We start from the raw sequence: 14,708 nt of genomic DNA on the forward strand, positions 1-14,708 counted from the left end.
TAATAAACAGACAAACAGTAATATTTCAAACAAAAACAAAAATAATACAATAAGAAATCTTTCATTATTAATATTAGTTTGCACTCTTATGGAGATGCTAACTTCCATGATACGAGATTGTTATTTTAGTCAACCCAGGTATGTTCACGTGGTTGGCTCTTTCTGTGATTTGTGCTCTTTTAACGTTATTTCAGGTTCTGTTGTGTTTGTCATAATAAACAGTTATTCGTGTGTCATTCGCATCACAGGTGTGCCCCTTGTGTTCTCAAAGAGCAGTGCTTTCTGCTCTCGCTCCGGGAGACAGTCACAAAGAGCGATTGCAGGGGGGGGGGGGGGGGGGGGGGGGGGGGAAAGAACCCGTGTTCTGAAATGGGGTTTGCTATATGTTATCAATGGAACTTATTGAAGTAAGATGAAAAAAGAATGCCTGAGTTGTAGATTAAAGAAGTGATGATGCTCGGCCACCTGATTTAAGAAATGTGAAAGGTTTTATGTTATAAAAGAATACTATAAAACAATTTAAACAATACTATAAAACGATTTTTCCCACAAGATTTTACTTGCAAGTTAATTCACTTCCCTAATCCTTAAAATCTTACGAAAGCAGACAGTGCTAGCTACGTAAACAAACATATTATTCTGAATATACTCAGAGCAATTACACCAGTGCCATTAACATACAAAAACTACATTGACAACTCAACTAAGAAGATTTAACTATACAAACTTAAAACATCAGAATATAAAAAGCCCTGAAAATATAGTATATAAACATTAGTGAGCTCTCTCTATTTCATGCATTACATGAATACAACTGAACAGCTCAAACAAGACGGAAGTTCACAGTGCTACAACCTTTGGCAAATATGAAACCAAAAACAGTGCTGCTACTCATCTGCAGTCACTTAGAGCTGACCAGGACCTCTTTTTAGGAGTGGCCACTGCATGAAAACAATTAATACTCACAAGTTTGAGAAACTAATGCTCCGAGAAGCATTTGCACTCGTTCTATGAATACAGGCAAAGACACTACATCACATAATGTTGCTGAATCATAAATAATCTTTCCACTTTAGTGAAACTAAAATCTAAAATATTACAGGTTAAACATGATATCTGTTTCTCTTTGGCAACACATGTAACTAACTTACACTAGAAAGTAAACGTCAAGGGTTTAATACTTGTAAAAAAAAACACAATATTTAAAACACTATACAACCCATATCCCATTTCATGCACTATTTTGGCTTCTTCGAAATATGGACATGCATGATGACTATTTGACTTCTTATTTCCTCTTGTGCTCTCGTTTGTGGAACCTTTTCCAGTCGTATACTGAGGAAGAGAATCAAACAAGATCAGTACTCGTAATACAAATTTATTTATACATTTGTAACATGCCCACCAACAGCCGAAGGCTTTAGCAGTTTGGACGACACACACATACAAGAAACAAGTAACGAGTGGTCACTGTTTGATAGGGAATGGCAAGCAGTGGTGAGTCATCATGAGCAAGTAAAGGCCGTAACGTTACCTTATGATCAGGTAGCTGGAAGACATCTGTTTTAATGTCAGAGCTATCCATACCACTATGAGACTGAAAACTTTACGAGGGGTTCAAGAATTCTGATGCGAACAATTAGTAATTTAATCTATAAATAGTACACTTTTTAAGTTCCACTGTAATTTTTTAAAGCAAATATAAAGAAAATCAATGGATCAAATTTTTAAGTTTATGCTTTGTAATTTTCTTTACAATCTGACAGGCCCTCGTCTCACAAATGGGCTAGGATAAAGTAGGTTTAGGATGTCAGGGCTAACGCCGAGAGCGTTTCAGGAAAGAGCAAGCAGAAGAGAAAGAAAATATTCCAAATGCTGGACAGTACACAGAAGAAAGGTAAGAAAGAAGGTTTTTAAAAAAAATAAAATAAAAATGATAAAAACTTAACTGACTGTACACTGGGAGAAACTATGAGATTTAAAAGCCAGCAGGATGTTAGGATATATGAATTTATGATGATTTCTATCATTTAAGTTAGTGACCAACAAAATAAATTTTGCTTTGCGAACAAACAAATTTTGATAACTATTCCTAATAAAATCTTTAACACTGGTAAGTAACGTAACATAAAGAATCAATTGCGGCTTCAGGATGACTTTTCGGGAGGGGCTATCGCACAAAGAAAGGTCGTAGTTGCAAAAAATGAAAGTGGCCAGATATTGGCCTTGGAATATTATTTACAAATTACAGGTTTCAAATACAGAACCTTAGTAGCTCCATGCAACTTTTGATGAGATAAAAGTTTAGCAAAAGAAATTAAATATTTAAGTAAACATAAATATACACTAATCAATAAAATTAGTCTCGGAATGGGCTGCCACCCCCACCGGCCCAATTCTGGAGCCGCGCTTGTAATGAACATGAATGTACACAGATATAACACAGCTTGCTGGAGGGATAGTTGACGCACCTTGGCACTGGCGGCTGCAGTAGAACCTGGGCGTGCTGACACGCTCGACCTTGCACAGCTTGCAGATCTTGTAGTAGCCTGGCTGCGGCTCCGGCACGCTGCAGTTGGCACAACTGCGCAGGCCCTCCTCTGAAACACACATGAACACTGGAGTTTCGTCATGTTTCGTCTTGGGTAACTTGCTTCTGCTCAAGCCATAAAAGGTTTCTACATCTACTTAGCTTCAGCCATATAACTGTTTAATACCGTCTGTAGATGAGACTACCAACAGGCATTTCTTTACATTTGCACAATGCCACCATAAGTTCGGCAATGGCAATGTTGTGTCTGTACACTTCCGAGGTTGCTGGAGAGTGGCAGCTGAGAAGGTTGCACAGCAGCAGATGATGGTATAAAGAGACAGGAAAAGAAGTCATTCCTAACATTCCATGTGTTTTAGGTAAACTGAGGGGTGTGGCCTCGCAAGCAAGAAGTGAGCGGCCCCAAGCAACACTACGTTGCGAACGTGGGGCTTGTTGCTACGTACCTTGATCAACTTCGTCATCAGTGTCGGAAGACGAGCCAGCTCGACGATAGACTTCTCTCACGAAGGATCGGAACATCATCTCCTCGATGAAGTACTGCAGCAACATCATCTGGCCGCGGTTGAGATAGGAGCGCCGGTCGTCGCGGGGCGAGTGTCGGGGCGGGGGAGGGGGCGGGGGGCAAGTGTACGGCACCAAGGGCAGCGTGCCTGGTGACCCCCGCGCCAGGGCGCGCAAGTAGCTGTCTGCGTCGGCGTCCCAGGGGCTGAGCGGCGCTGCCCTGTAGGCCTCCAGCTGGGTGCCGCTGTAGAGGGGCAGCCGCCCCAGCAAGGCCTTCAGTTCCTCGGCCTGTGCACACGCGTGTGGTGTACAACACACCGCTGAGTACTGCCCGACACAAATGGCAGTAAATATGGGGTTCTGCAGACTTAACGTTAGCAAGTTTTTGAGTCATGTCAAGGACTGGATATCATCAACTCCAAGATCCACCAACAACTATTTTCATTCCCTCATTCAAAGTTGGGTTCTTGTCTTACAAAATCATTCAATGAATATACAGGATGGCCATGAATATGTGTTACCAATTGATAGGGATGGTAGATGTAGATGTTTGAAAAACATTTTATTAAGAAACCCATGTTCGGAAATGCATCCTTATACCTGAAACTGCGCGACAAAGTAACAGGGGTAGGTAGGGAACTAGGTGACAATAAGCCAGTAAAAACATGTTGTGTTGTCTTACCTACTACCCGATTTGATGATCAGTGACCGCACGAGTCACCGTGCATGTGTTACACTCGCTATTGTGGCAGTTGCAGAGGCGACATGGATGGCTACACACTGGCAGAGCTAGCCGATATGTGTAGCCATCCATGTCGCCTCTGAAACTGCCACAATAGCGAGTGTAACACATGCACGGTGACTCGTGCGGTCACTGATCGTCAAATCGGGTAGTAGGTAAGACAACACAACATGTTTTTACTGGCTTGTTGTCGCCTAGTTGCCTACCTACCCGTTACTTTGTTGCACATTTTCAGGTATAAGGATGCATTTCCGGACATGGGTTTCTTAATAAAATGTTTTTCAAACATTTACATCTACCATCCCTATCAATTTGTAACACATATTCATGGCCAGCCTGTATATTATTACGGCTCTGCAAAACCACCTGTGCCAAATGAAGTGGCGGGCACACCACCTTGTTGGAGGACTGGTTATCAGGGCCACGCAACCACCCAGAGCCCATGCTGGCCCTTTGATACTGACGCACCTGCAGTGCCAACATTTAAGATGAATTAGCAAAACCATAGTCGAAACTGAAGTTCCGGGCAGCCCAGTCAGGGCCCTGCCAAGTCTAGAGCTCTCACTGCTGTTCGGCTCAAGTAGCTCTATACTAATTGTTACAAACATAAATACTGACAGTTGTTCGCCACCAGTTTCCTGCAGTGATACCTGTATGACTTAGTAGCAATGGCAAACATGATTGTGTTAGGCAATGACATCAGCAACTGTGGAGCCAGCAACACTACTAGTCCACGTGGGGAGAATGAGACTGACCTCATTCAGCGAAGCTAGGGTTCGGAGATGCTTCTAAATAGCCCAAAGTAACATTAAGCTCAGAGCAGCGCATGAAAACATCAGAAAATTAAATGAGCATATATCCATTGCAGCCAAATTTATTCGTGAAACTACAGTTTGCATTTTATCTGTTTCGTGTACACGTATACTTGTTCATACATTACTAAAATATGTATAAAAATTTTTTTTTATAAATATACTTTAAATTAAAATACTAATGTCTGAAAATATTATTCTAAATAATAAATTAATTTTTTTTTTTCGTTACAAAAGTGCTCAATTGACTGTCATGCACAAACATGTTTCATCTAATCCAGAAAACGACTACAAACAACACAGTTGACCCTATCACTTGAAGCCCAACAACCAGGGCCGGCGCGTCCATACAGGCGAACTAGGCAACCGCCCAGGGCGCCAAGTAGCTGGGGGCAGCGCAGCACGACACACAACAGCTCATATAATATGTTTAACGATTATTGAAACTAGATGATAATGGATTTTTGTAACAGTTTGGAATGTTTATATTGATATAAGTAATTATTTAAAGTCCACGGTGACCTGTTTATGATTTGTAATAAGTAAAAAAAAAAAAAAAAAAAAAACACAAGCCTGCTTACATTTGATTGTTGAAAAAATATTAGGCTTACGTGATGTATTTTGAAGCAAGGACAATTTTTTCTTGGGTGTCTGGCCCGGGGAGGGAGGGGGGGCGGTTGGGGAAAAAAAAGGAGGGGGGGGGGGGGAAATTAAGGTTTTTCGTCTAGGGCGCCAATTTACCTTGCACCGGCCCTGCCAACAACTATTTATTAGCAATAGGGCTAGCATTCACAAAGACACTCGGAACTGCAGATCGCAAGGTCTCGGTTCAGCGTGACTCACGTCGAGGCTTGGCAGCCAGGCGATGGAGGATGCGGGCACGCCCGTCAGGCGGCCAAGGCCGTACGCCCAGCGCGTCTTCAGGCGCAGCTCGAAGGTGAGGGCGCGCGCCCGCTTGCCCTTGTCGCGCCAGTGGGCCGGCGGCGTCCACGGCGCGGCACGCCCGTCCCTCGCCGGCCCGGCCCGCTTCCAGCGCTTGAAGCACACGGCCAGCGCGCCCGCGAACCGGCTCCACAGCAGGAACACCCTCGACGTCTGGAACACGACGCGTGGCTCACTGCCGACGTACGTGATCCGTGCAAATACACAGCATTCGCATGAAGTACACCTCAGTTATAACGTTCTTGGAATAGCTCAAAAAATTAAATTTCAATGACATTCAACAAAAACCACACTGCCTACAAAAACTGAACATGCAACAAGTCACAATCATGCCTGGCTAAGATGACTTTTCTTTGCCACCTACACAACACTATTTTACCGAGATATTCTGGTGCATTTTTTATGAATTTCTTATGACAAGAAATTGGCAGGTGGACACACTCACAGGAGATGGTAAAATTATCAAGGTTTTGTCACTGCTCTCTCTCTCTCTATATACACATACACATAAATATATATTTTGCAGACGCCTCAGTGCAATGAATGTCTAGTTTGAAGAAGTGAGATGGCACTTGGACGCGCCCGCTCGCTGGCAGAGAGCGGTGGGCACAAAGAGAGAGGCTGGCATTGTCGTGCGCACGTGTGCACCTCACCTTGGCGACGTGCTCGTTCGTGCCGTACAGCCTGACGAGCGCCTGCTGTGCCTGAGGACTCGACAGCGAGGACGCCCACGGCTTGCCGCTCAGGCTTCTCAGGGCTACGAGCACAAACACAGGTACATTGCTGCCAACTGCTCGGTGCCTACCCGCACACACGCCTCGAATGTATCGTCTGAATTGGCGGCCACTGAAATTTTTCCATAAATATGCATGTGCTGATCAAAAATTTGTTGATGATTACTGGATTATGATGTTTTACAATACTTGGAGTGCATATGTGTAGCTTGATGTACAAGTTTCAAGTGCTACATCAGCAGCTAAGTTTAATTAAGGAAACATACACTGATTTACCACAACTACACACTCAGAATTATTAATTTCATTAAAGCTGTGATGTAACTCTATCATAAATTTTGTTATACACGTATCTCAAGTGACATAAATATAGACAGAAAATTTGCTTATCATGGTAAAATAAAGATTATAATTAATTTCACAGTGAAAGTATTCCTATGAATGAACCATTCCTAATATTAGTAAGAACATTTTGAGTGGCAAAACACAAAACTTGAAACATTAAAACTTACATGAAAACTGCTGACAATCTTTTACACCGTACGTGGATTGCAATATTTTAACATCAGTAAAAATTTTACTAATTCTTTTATTCCTGAAACAAATAAAATACAAAAACAATTAATACAAGTTATAGAAAAATTTCTCTGAATTAAAAGAAAAAACATTATACATTATTCACCAGATTTACACAAAATATTACTTTGATAGCCAACTTACATGTTATAAACTTATTTTATATGAAAACTTAAGAAATTTCTAAATTTTAACACAGTTTGATGTAGCTGTCTGACATATGAATTAAAATAGCTCCTTGAGGTGTTAAAATTTTCTTTGCTATGTATGTGTTACTTCATGAACAACAGACATAATTCTGTGGTGTTTTGATACAGGTCGTGTCAGAATTTTCCTGAAGTATATAATATACTTATAAATTTTTAGACCCAAAAGTGACATCATAAGGGTTGTCTGAACTATACGTGAAGTACGGTATTTCTAAGTATGTCAGTAAATTGCTGGGTATATGCAGTTTAAATAATAATGTGTTGGTCATTAAGTACTGATCGTCTTTTACTACACATGATAAACATCACACACAAACGGCAATGGCCGTGCCATACACACTATAACCGGATACAAAGAAAAAACAAGAGCGGGGGATACACCACTCGAGCCAGTTAAGGTTTAAACAATTTACAAACCAACACTTCCTCTTAAATTGTTTGAAAGTACCACAAAAAAAACCTTTCAATTCATGATATTAAAAAACAAACACACTCAATATAGGAATAAGCAAGCAATAAACAAGCTTCGACAATAAACACAAGAATTAATTTTAAATGAAGTGGTTTTTTTTTTCCTGGTTAGGGAGTTTGTCAAAATGTCTGATATCGTGTAATCTGTTATTTATAATCGACATCAATAGTTTTGTCTTGGCCATGCTCCCTAACAAAATGATGCCTGATATATGCGTTTGTATCTTTGGCTGGTTACATTGTTTTTAGCTAGATGTATTGCCCCTTTGCTGTCACAATACCTAATGGATAGCTTGCGCTCATGTTCGGGTTGCAGTTCACTGCACTGCATTCTAAACCACAAGACTTCCTAAACAGCGAAGCTGAGTGACTTGTATTCAGCTTCGACTGTGCTCAAGACAACCATTCTTTGCTTCATAATAGCCCATGAACCTTGATGCTTCAGCCAGTAATTGAGTGTGTGTTATTATCGTCACTCCTCCAATCTGCATCACTGTAGCTAAGAAAGTCACGGTTCCCTTTCATTATCAAACACTAATTTCAAGTCTGTAGCCCCTTTCAGGTATCTGAACACCCTCTACACAGCAAGCCATCATAAAGTAGTGTTGTAAATTTGTGTAACACTAATGAAGTGTTAAACATTAATAATGTCATTCAAACAATGTGAACAATTTAAGTATTTATAATATAATTTAATTGCAGAAAAAAAATAAAAGGTAAACAACCTGTTTTTGCTTGCTAGTATCGTCTGAAATGGCCAAACATTGAAACCATCCGGATTTGTCAAAGTACGCCACAAGGGCAAATGACGTACCCAAGAATGCAAGTTCACTACTACACAAGTACTAAATACTTGAATTCGGACACGTCAAAAAAACCAGTGGTGTGACATTTTTTTCTGCAATACTGTTACAGCATTATTTAAAAATGACGGTGTTTGAGAATCACTGAGCGAGCACACCTGAGCTCGCAGTCCTCCTCCGTGAGGGCGTCGAGCATGGTAACGAATGCCTGCTCCGCGAGCGCCAAGCGTTCGTCCATCCAAGCCACGTAGCCTTGCGCGTACATGTGTGCCCGGAACGTCGCCACGAACTGGATCCAGAAGCCGGTCGGCTGGAGCAAGGAGACACGGCACAGCTCCGTCAGCACTCGAAAACTGCCGTCTTGTAAAATGGCAGGGCACTGTGGATGCAATCATGGCTTCCTATGTTAGGTAGTAGCTCGATCAGATTCTCTGTTTCAAAAGTCTAGTTTTTGGGTTGTTCTCTACCGAGCAGTCAGTGATTAGGAATGCCCTGTGCTTGGAAGCAACTGGGGCAGAGCAGGACTACTGCATGAGGGCAGGGGCGCAACAACTAAATTTCCAAAGGTGGGGCAATATACCTTTTTATAAAGAATCATCGATCCCCCCTATTGAAGCGGGGGGCCCGGGGGTCCTCCCCCGGGAAAATTTGTATTTCAAGGTGGAAAATGGTGCTATTTAAGCAGTTTTATTATCTAAAAATTGATTACATAGCAATTTTTTGCCCCTGTTTGCCCCCACTTCAAGGTTTCAGAGGGGGGGCAAAATACCCTTGCCCCCCCTGTTGTTGCACCCCTGCATGAGGGGGAAGAGGGGTGCAGGGGTTCAGAGAGTGGCTGGAAACAACCAAGTGGCCTGCGTACCACACAGAGTTAAACTGCAACCCAAACTTTAACAACCTAATAGTAACAATTTAATCACAAATTTCAAAATACCTTTGCTGATTCATCATTTTCCGAAATTTCACCTTAAAAGTTGTAACACATGTGAGTATACAGTTTAAGAAAAAAAATGGTGGAATCTTACTGCACCTAAATGGTTAGTACTTTCATCTAGGTAAATTAAAATTAAATTTTAATGCAAGCTTATTATACATACTAAATTTTACACCTGAAGAAATAAAAACTAGTAGAGTTTGGTTTTATTTGGTTAAGGATATCGCTGTTATTTTCTAAATCTGTAACTCTGAATTTTGCACATTTGAATTCCTGTGGGAAAAACAGGAGAGTTGTGTGATTGTTTCAATAATACTAAGCATAACTACTAATAATTAAGATAATAAATTTTTTCTACATTCTAAAAATTGTTTCAAATATTTTAAAATAATGCAGGTTCCTCTAATGAGGCAAAATAACTGTTTAATATTAATTATTCTGAGCATATAATCAAATAGAATGAAAGAGAAGTAGTAAAAGATGGCATACTTTAAATAAAAATGTAAAAACATTTGGAATTAATCACATACTTTTCTTACTATCTTACAATGGTAAATTATCAGCAAAACCCTGTAACTTTATTAGTTAGTGTTTAATTTAACCCTTTAGTATGCTAAACTTTATATTTTCAATTAATTTAATAATAAACTTAGGACAACAGCAACTTCAAGATCCAAAGGACTGCCAACCAAGCTAAAACCACAATGCCCCTCGCTAGGGGTGCAACAGGGGGAGGGGGGGGAAGGGTATTTTGCCCCCCTTCTGAAACCTTGAAGTGAGGGCAAATAGGGGCAAAAAAGTGCTGTGTAATCAATTTTTAGATAATAAAACTGCTTAAATAGCACCATTTTCCATCTTGAAATACAAATTTTCCCGGGCCCCCCGCTTCAATAGGGGGGATCGATGATTCTTTATAAAAAGGTATATTGCCCCCCCCCCCCCTTGGAAATTTAGTTGTTGCGCCCCTGCCCCTCGCATCTACTAAGGCCCCAGCCATTGTGCATCAGAGCTGCAGATGCAGATGCAGCGGGACTCAATGGTCGAGGAAAAAACGCTAGTGAGCCCAGCGCCAGTGTGTTTGAAACTCTCGACTGGGATGGCTGCATGTGAACGCCCATTTAAAAATAATTTACCTTTTTTGCAATTTTTTGAACGGAAACAGCAAATACAGCCTGAAAATTCTCATAGCTGGCTGAGAATTATATTAAACAATGAAATTTCAAACAGAACCTTAAATACACAATTTTATTGTGTCTGACTATGCACTACAACCCAATTTGAAGGAGAAAAAAAAAAGATATTTCATAGTCTCAGTGACTGCGGACTGGACCATTAAGTTTTCCTACAAAATTACTACCACTGGGGAGTTTCCATGACTTTTCCAAGATTTAAAGTAAATTTCCTGACTTTTTCTGACCAATTTTAAATTCCTTGACTTTCCAGAATGTGGACACTCTGCTAATGATCTCTTGGCTGCAGTACCACATACCAGGCTAATGATGGTTCATATTCCACTATCCTCACAGGGTGTACTTTAAATTTGTTTTCATGAAATACAGAATTTTCTGCTGGAATAAGGTTCAGCCACACCACTTTAATTAACATTCTGATGACTCTGATGGGGGCAGTCAGGGTCCTGTTGCCCCCGACTCTTGTTGTACACCAGAATGTGGTGCAAGGCCCCGAACACAAATACAACGTTTACATTTGAAATATGTAACAAACAAACCAGAGAACACTTATATAATAATTAAAATGTTCAGCTATTCAGATCTTACCTGTGTACCTATCATTTTGTACACATACTTAGAATTCTTGTCGAATAGTATGTGGTCATTTTCTATCATTGGACAGTCAAACAAGTCATCGTCATTTTCTCGCAGAAGTATTTTCTTCATTCTACAATGTTAAACACAGCAAACATACATATAGACTGTACCAACTCTAAAATATACACAACTTTATCGACTAAAGTTTTTTAAAATTATTTACATATAACAAACCATTGTAACTTTCGTGAATGTAAACAGATTATATTCCGCATGAATATAAGAATTTTGTGTAATCTAAAAGACAGAATGGGGGCAGGAAGGTTGTTGCGACGTACCAGCTGATGAGTGGAGCATAAAGAAACGGGATGAAGTGAGGCACAGGATAAAGAGTGGGTAAAGTCTAGAAGCAGCAGGATTCATTTAATTTAATTTAAAAATATAGTTAACAATTGTTGGGATTAGCAGCTTTTGAAAAATTTTAAATTACCCACAAAAAAAGAGATCTTTTGTTGTTTCCTTGCAACACGTAAAGATACCTAAAGCAGATTTTTACCAGTATATTTAATGACGAATAGCCTATATTGAATTTGTAAATTACATATCTCCAACCAAATGGCTTGTTCAGGTGAAATCAATTTTAAGACAGTTTAGCACTACATTCCAAATCAAGCACTAATAACCAAGTTACCAATAACAGTAATTTAATAAGATACATACAAATTTACAAAAGCAAAAAAAATGGATAAATAAATAAAAAATTATAATTATAAATCAAAGTATGTCATTTGGAGTATGTTAGTTTTATCACAATGCATATGAAACAATAAAATAACAGTTATTATAGAGATGGTACCTTTACTAGAAAGGAAGCCACAAAATCCTGACCAACTACAAGAAACTAACAAATAACATATAACAGATAATTTAGTTACTTGCACCTCTGGTACTATCATGAGAGAATTGCTGGCTGGAACAAAGAAAGTTAACAAAATCTTGCATATTTGCAATCTGGAGTACATTTGCTGTTCAGTGTGGTGTGCAACACACACCTCAGCATTTAATAATTTGCGCCTCTTTACGCCTCCCTGCAAGGCTGTACAGGTTCAATTCCTGACGGAGTAAACCCAGATTCTTTGCGTGTGGAAAACGAGGCGAGTGGTCCCATGAGATGGGAGAAGGGGCCCCCTGTTTCCTTTAAAGTGAATTCTGTCACTGCTCTTTCTCATAGCTTTCACCCTTCCTCCAACTCGAAGGACTCATGTTGATAAGAAGTTAACAGTGTTCAAAATATATACACAATTTTTATTTATTTAGTTATATATTTTTTTTAAATATCTGGAGGCACTGCTTAAAACATGATTATTCTTAAATGTAAATTAAAAGATTAGTTTAACTGTATTTCTGAACAAAAATTTTCTGACCGGTCATCTTCGCTGGAGCTGGCCAGGAAATAAGTGACATGTTCACACTGGCAACTATTAAAAACTCATTCATATTCTTGTAATAATATATCTTGCATCCATCAAAAATCTTGAAAAAATTTACTTACAGAAATAAATAAAACAAATGAGGAGTGGCAGAGAGCAGTTAAAAGAGCCAAAAATTGCTAAAATAACAATTGTTACTTATAAAGGAAAATAAAGTACAGGTAACTCAAAAAAGTGTGGAACACTAGAGAGAAAAAAGGATGAAATATTGGACCATTATATTTTGAAGGAGGATCATCATTCCGACTTTCCTCTCTTAGGTACGTAGGAAAAATAGGACAACTGGAATGTCTACTTTTAAAATAAGAAATTAATTCTTATTTACAGTAGTACCTCATCAATAAATGTTATGTTAAAAATTAATCTCTACTGCCTGCATGTTATATTTTATTAATTTTTTAATTGTACTTGTTCCTGAATGTATATATTTATTTGCCAGAATAGCGTGGCACCCCTGCAGAGGCTTCACTGCACACTAGCGTGCCAGGCACAGTCCGGATCCATGATCCAGTCTCGAGTCAACCAAGTCTTGGTTCCTGCAGCTTGGGAAAACCAAGAGCCAAGAATATAGTTTGTTTTTTTTTTTTGAGCAGGAAGACACTAGTAACATTTAGCCAAAGAGTCTTCATTTTCATACAAATCACTTTTAAAATGGATATTCTTATAAACTTATAAAACAATCACATTAAAATTATTAAAAATTTTGTGTACAAACATTTGCAATGAATAAAAAAAAGTATATTTATTTTTTAATTATATGTTCCGGCCAAAGCTGTCTGCCAAATTGCATAATATTTTAACAAAAGACTTCCTCCATTTCTGTTATTAATGTGACAATCCTCATCATACTTTACTGCAGAAATGTGGATAAAAAATGCAAATAATTACTGTATTGCCATTTTGATCCAGTTTAGATAATTTTACCTCTGAATGTTAGTTATATTCTTTTTAAAAGAATCTTTACCCTAAAATATTTTTCAAAAGTACATCTTGAAGGTTTCAGCCATTTACGTTGACCTTCTGAATAGTTGCAAAGATCCCTACAGAATTGCCAATGCAGCCTTGTGTAACAAGAGTCCTTTTATGCATCCTTGTTGCCTTTGAGGGGTTTGTGATGCTATCAAAACAATCTGTTTAGCTCGTTAACTGCAGTCTATGGTCTTTTAAATTGTTTATTACTCTCAAATATTAATTCAAACATATGAAAATTAACGTTTGGCTGAAATATAAGTGTGGAAAATTTACAATTGCCAGGTTGTGTTAGCGTCAAAAGAATTCTGATATTATTTCATAGCTAATTTCTCACTGAATTAAGCCTTGAAATTAAATTATCATTTGGTTAAGGTTGCATCGGTAAATGCGACATCGTAACTATTCATAAATAGCACTTGTTATATCAACTGTACAATATGTTTAAAATATTATAACCTGCTTAATTGATTGTTTTTATAAATGTTGGACCAAATCTAATGAATTATGTGCATGTCAAAAAATGACCATAAATCTATTAGCACTACCCACTATAATTGATGTGCAATTGAGAGTCCACTACACCCATAGCAAAGTTTTATTTTAGGCGTGGATAGGAATATTTACGTTATAGTTATTATTAATTGTCTTTAACATTTCTTTTGTCTACGTTTTTAATTGGAACGGACAACACTAACCGATGAGCGAGGAAAAAGTCATAAACACAACTCGTTTTAAATCCCGAATTACAGCCGAACACTTTCAAAAAAATGTTTGATTGTAACAACCGAAGTAAGCTCTGAACATGCGAACATACCTGTAAATATGATGAATTACAAACTTTTCGGATAACAACTCGGACGAAGCAATGAAAGCATGTACGTAAAATGATATGTTCCCGGTAATCCCACACCATTGCCAACATGATAAAACATTTTTTTATAAGATGTTCCCTAGAGCTTAGCGTAGTGAACGGTAAATTAATTTTTCAAGTAGCAATATTTAAAAAAAATATCTTAATATTTTCTTCATTACAATATGTTTAAAAGGTTTCTAATATTGTAATTCCTACTAAATTTTTATTTTATTTTTAGTTTATAAGTAGCTGTAAATCTGAAAGAATCAAAACCCTAGACTGAATATTGAAGTAGAGCTGTTTTCTATTAGTAGAGTTTGGATGTAATGAAGTGAATTTATGGGGC

General features: G+C 38.6%; 1 protein-coding gene across 1 annotated transcript; it reads right to left on the reverse strand.

Annotated features, from left to right (window-relative positions):
* Positions 1 to 363: 363 nt before the first annotated feature.
* Positions 364 to 14,389, reverse strand: LOC134533384 (uncharacterized). Its single transcript, XM_063370904.1, has 9 exons — positions 14,324 to 14,389; positions 11,057 to 11,177; positions 8,503 to 8,654; positions 6,798 to 6,880; positions 6,205 to 6,308; positions 5,453 to 5,704; positions 2,998 to 3,343; positions 2,472 to 2,600; positions 364 to 1,335 (listed from the first exon to the last, which is right to left on the reverse strand). The coding sequence occupies exons 2-9, from the start codon at positions 11,174 to 11,176 to the stop codon at positions 1,289 to 1,291; spliced, it is 1,233 nt and encodes a 410-aa protein (XP_063226974.1). The 5' UTR covers position 11,177; positions 14,324 to 14,389; the 3' UTR covers positions 364 to 1,288.
* Positions 14,390 to 14,708: the final 319 nt, after the last annotated feature.

This window comes from Bacillus rossius, chromosome 6, assembly GCF_032445375.1.
Source record: "Bacillus rossius redtenbacheri isolate Brsri chromosome 6, Brsri_v3, whole genome shotgun sequence".
Taxonomy (NCBI): Eukaryota; Metazoa; Arthropoda; class Insecta; order Phasmatodea; family Bacillidae; genus Bacillus; species Bacillus rossius.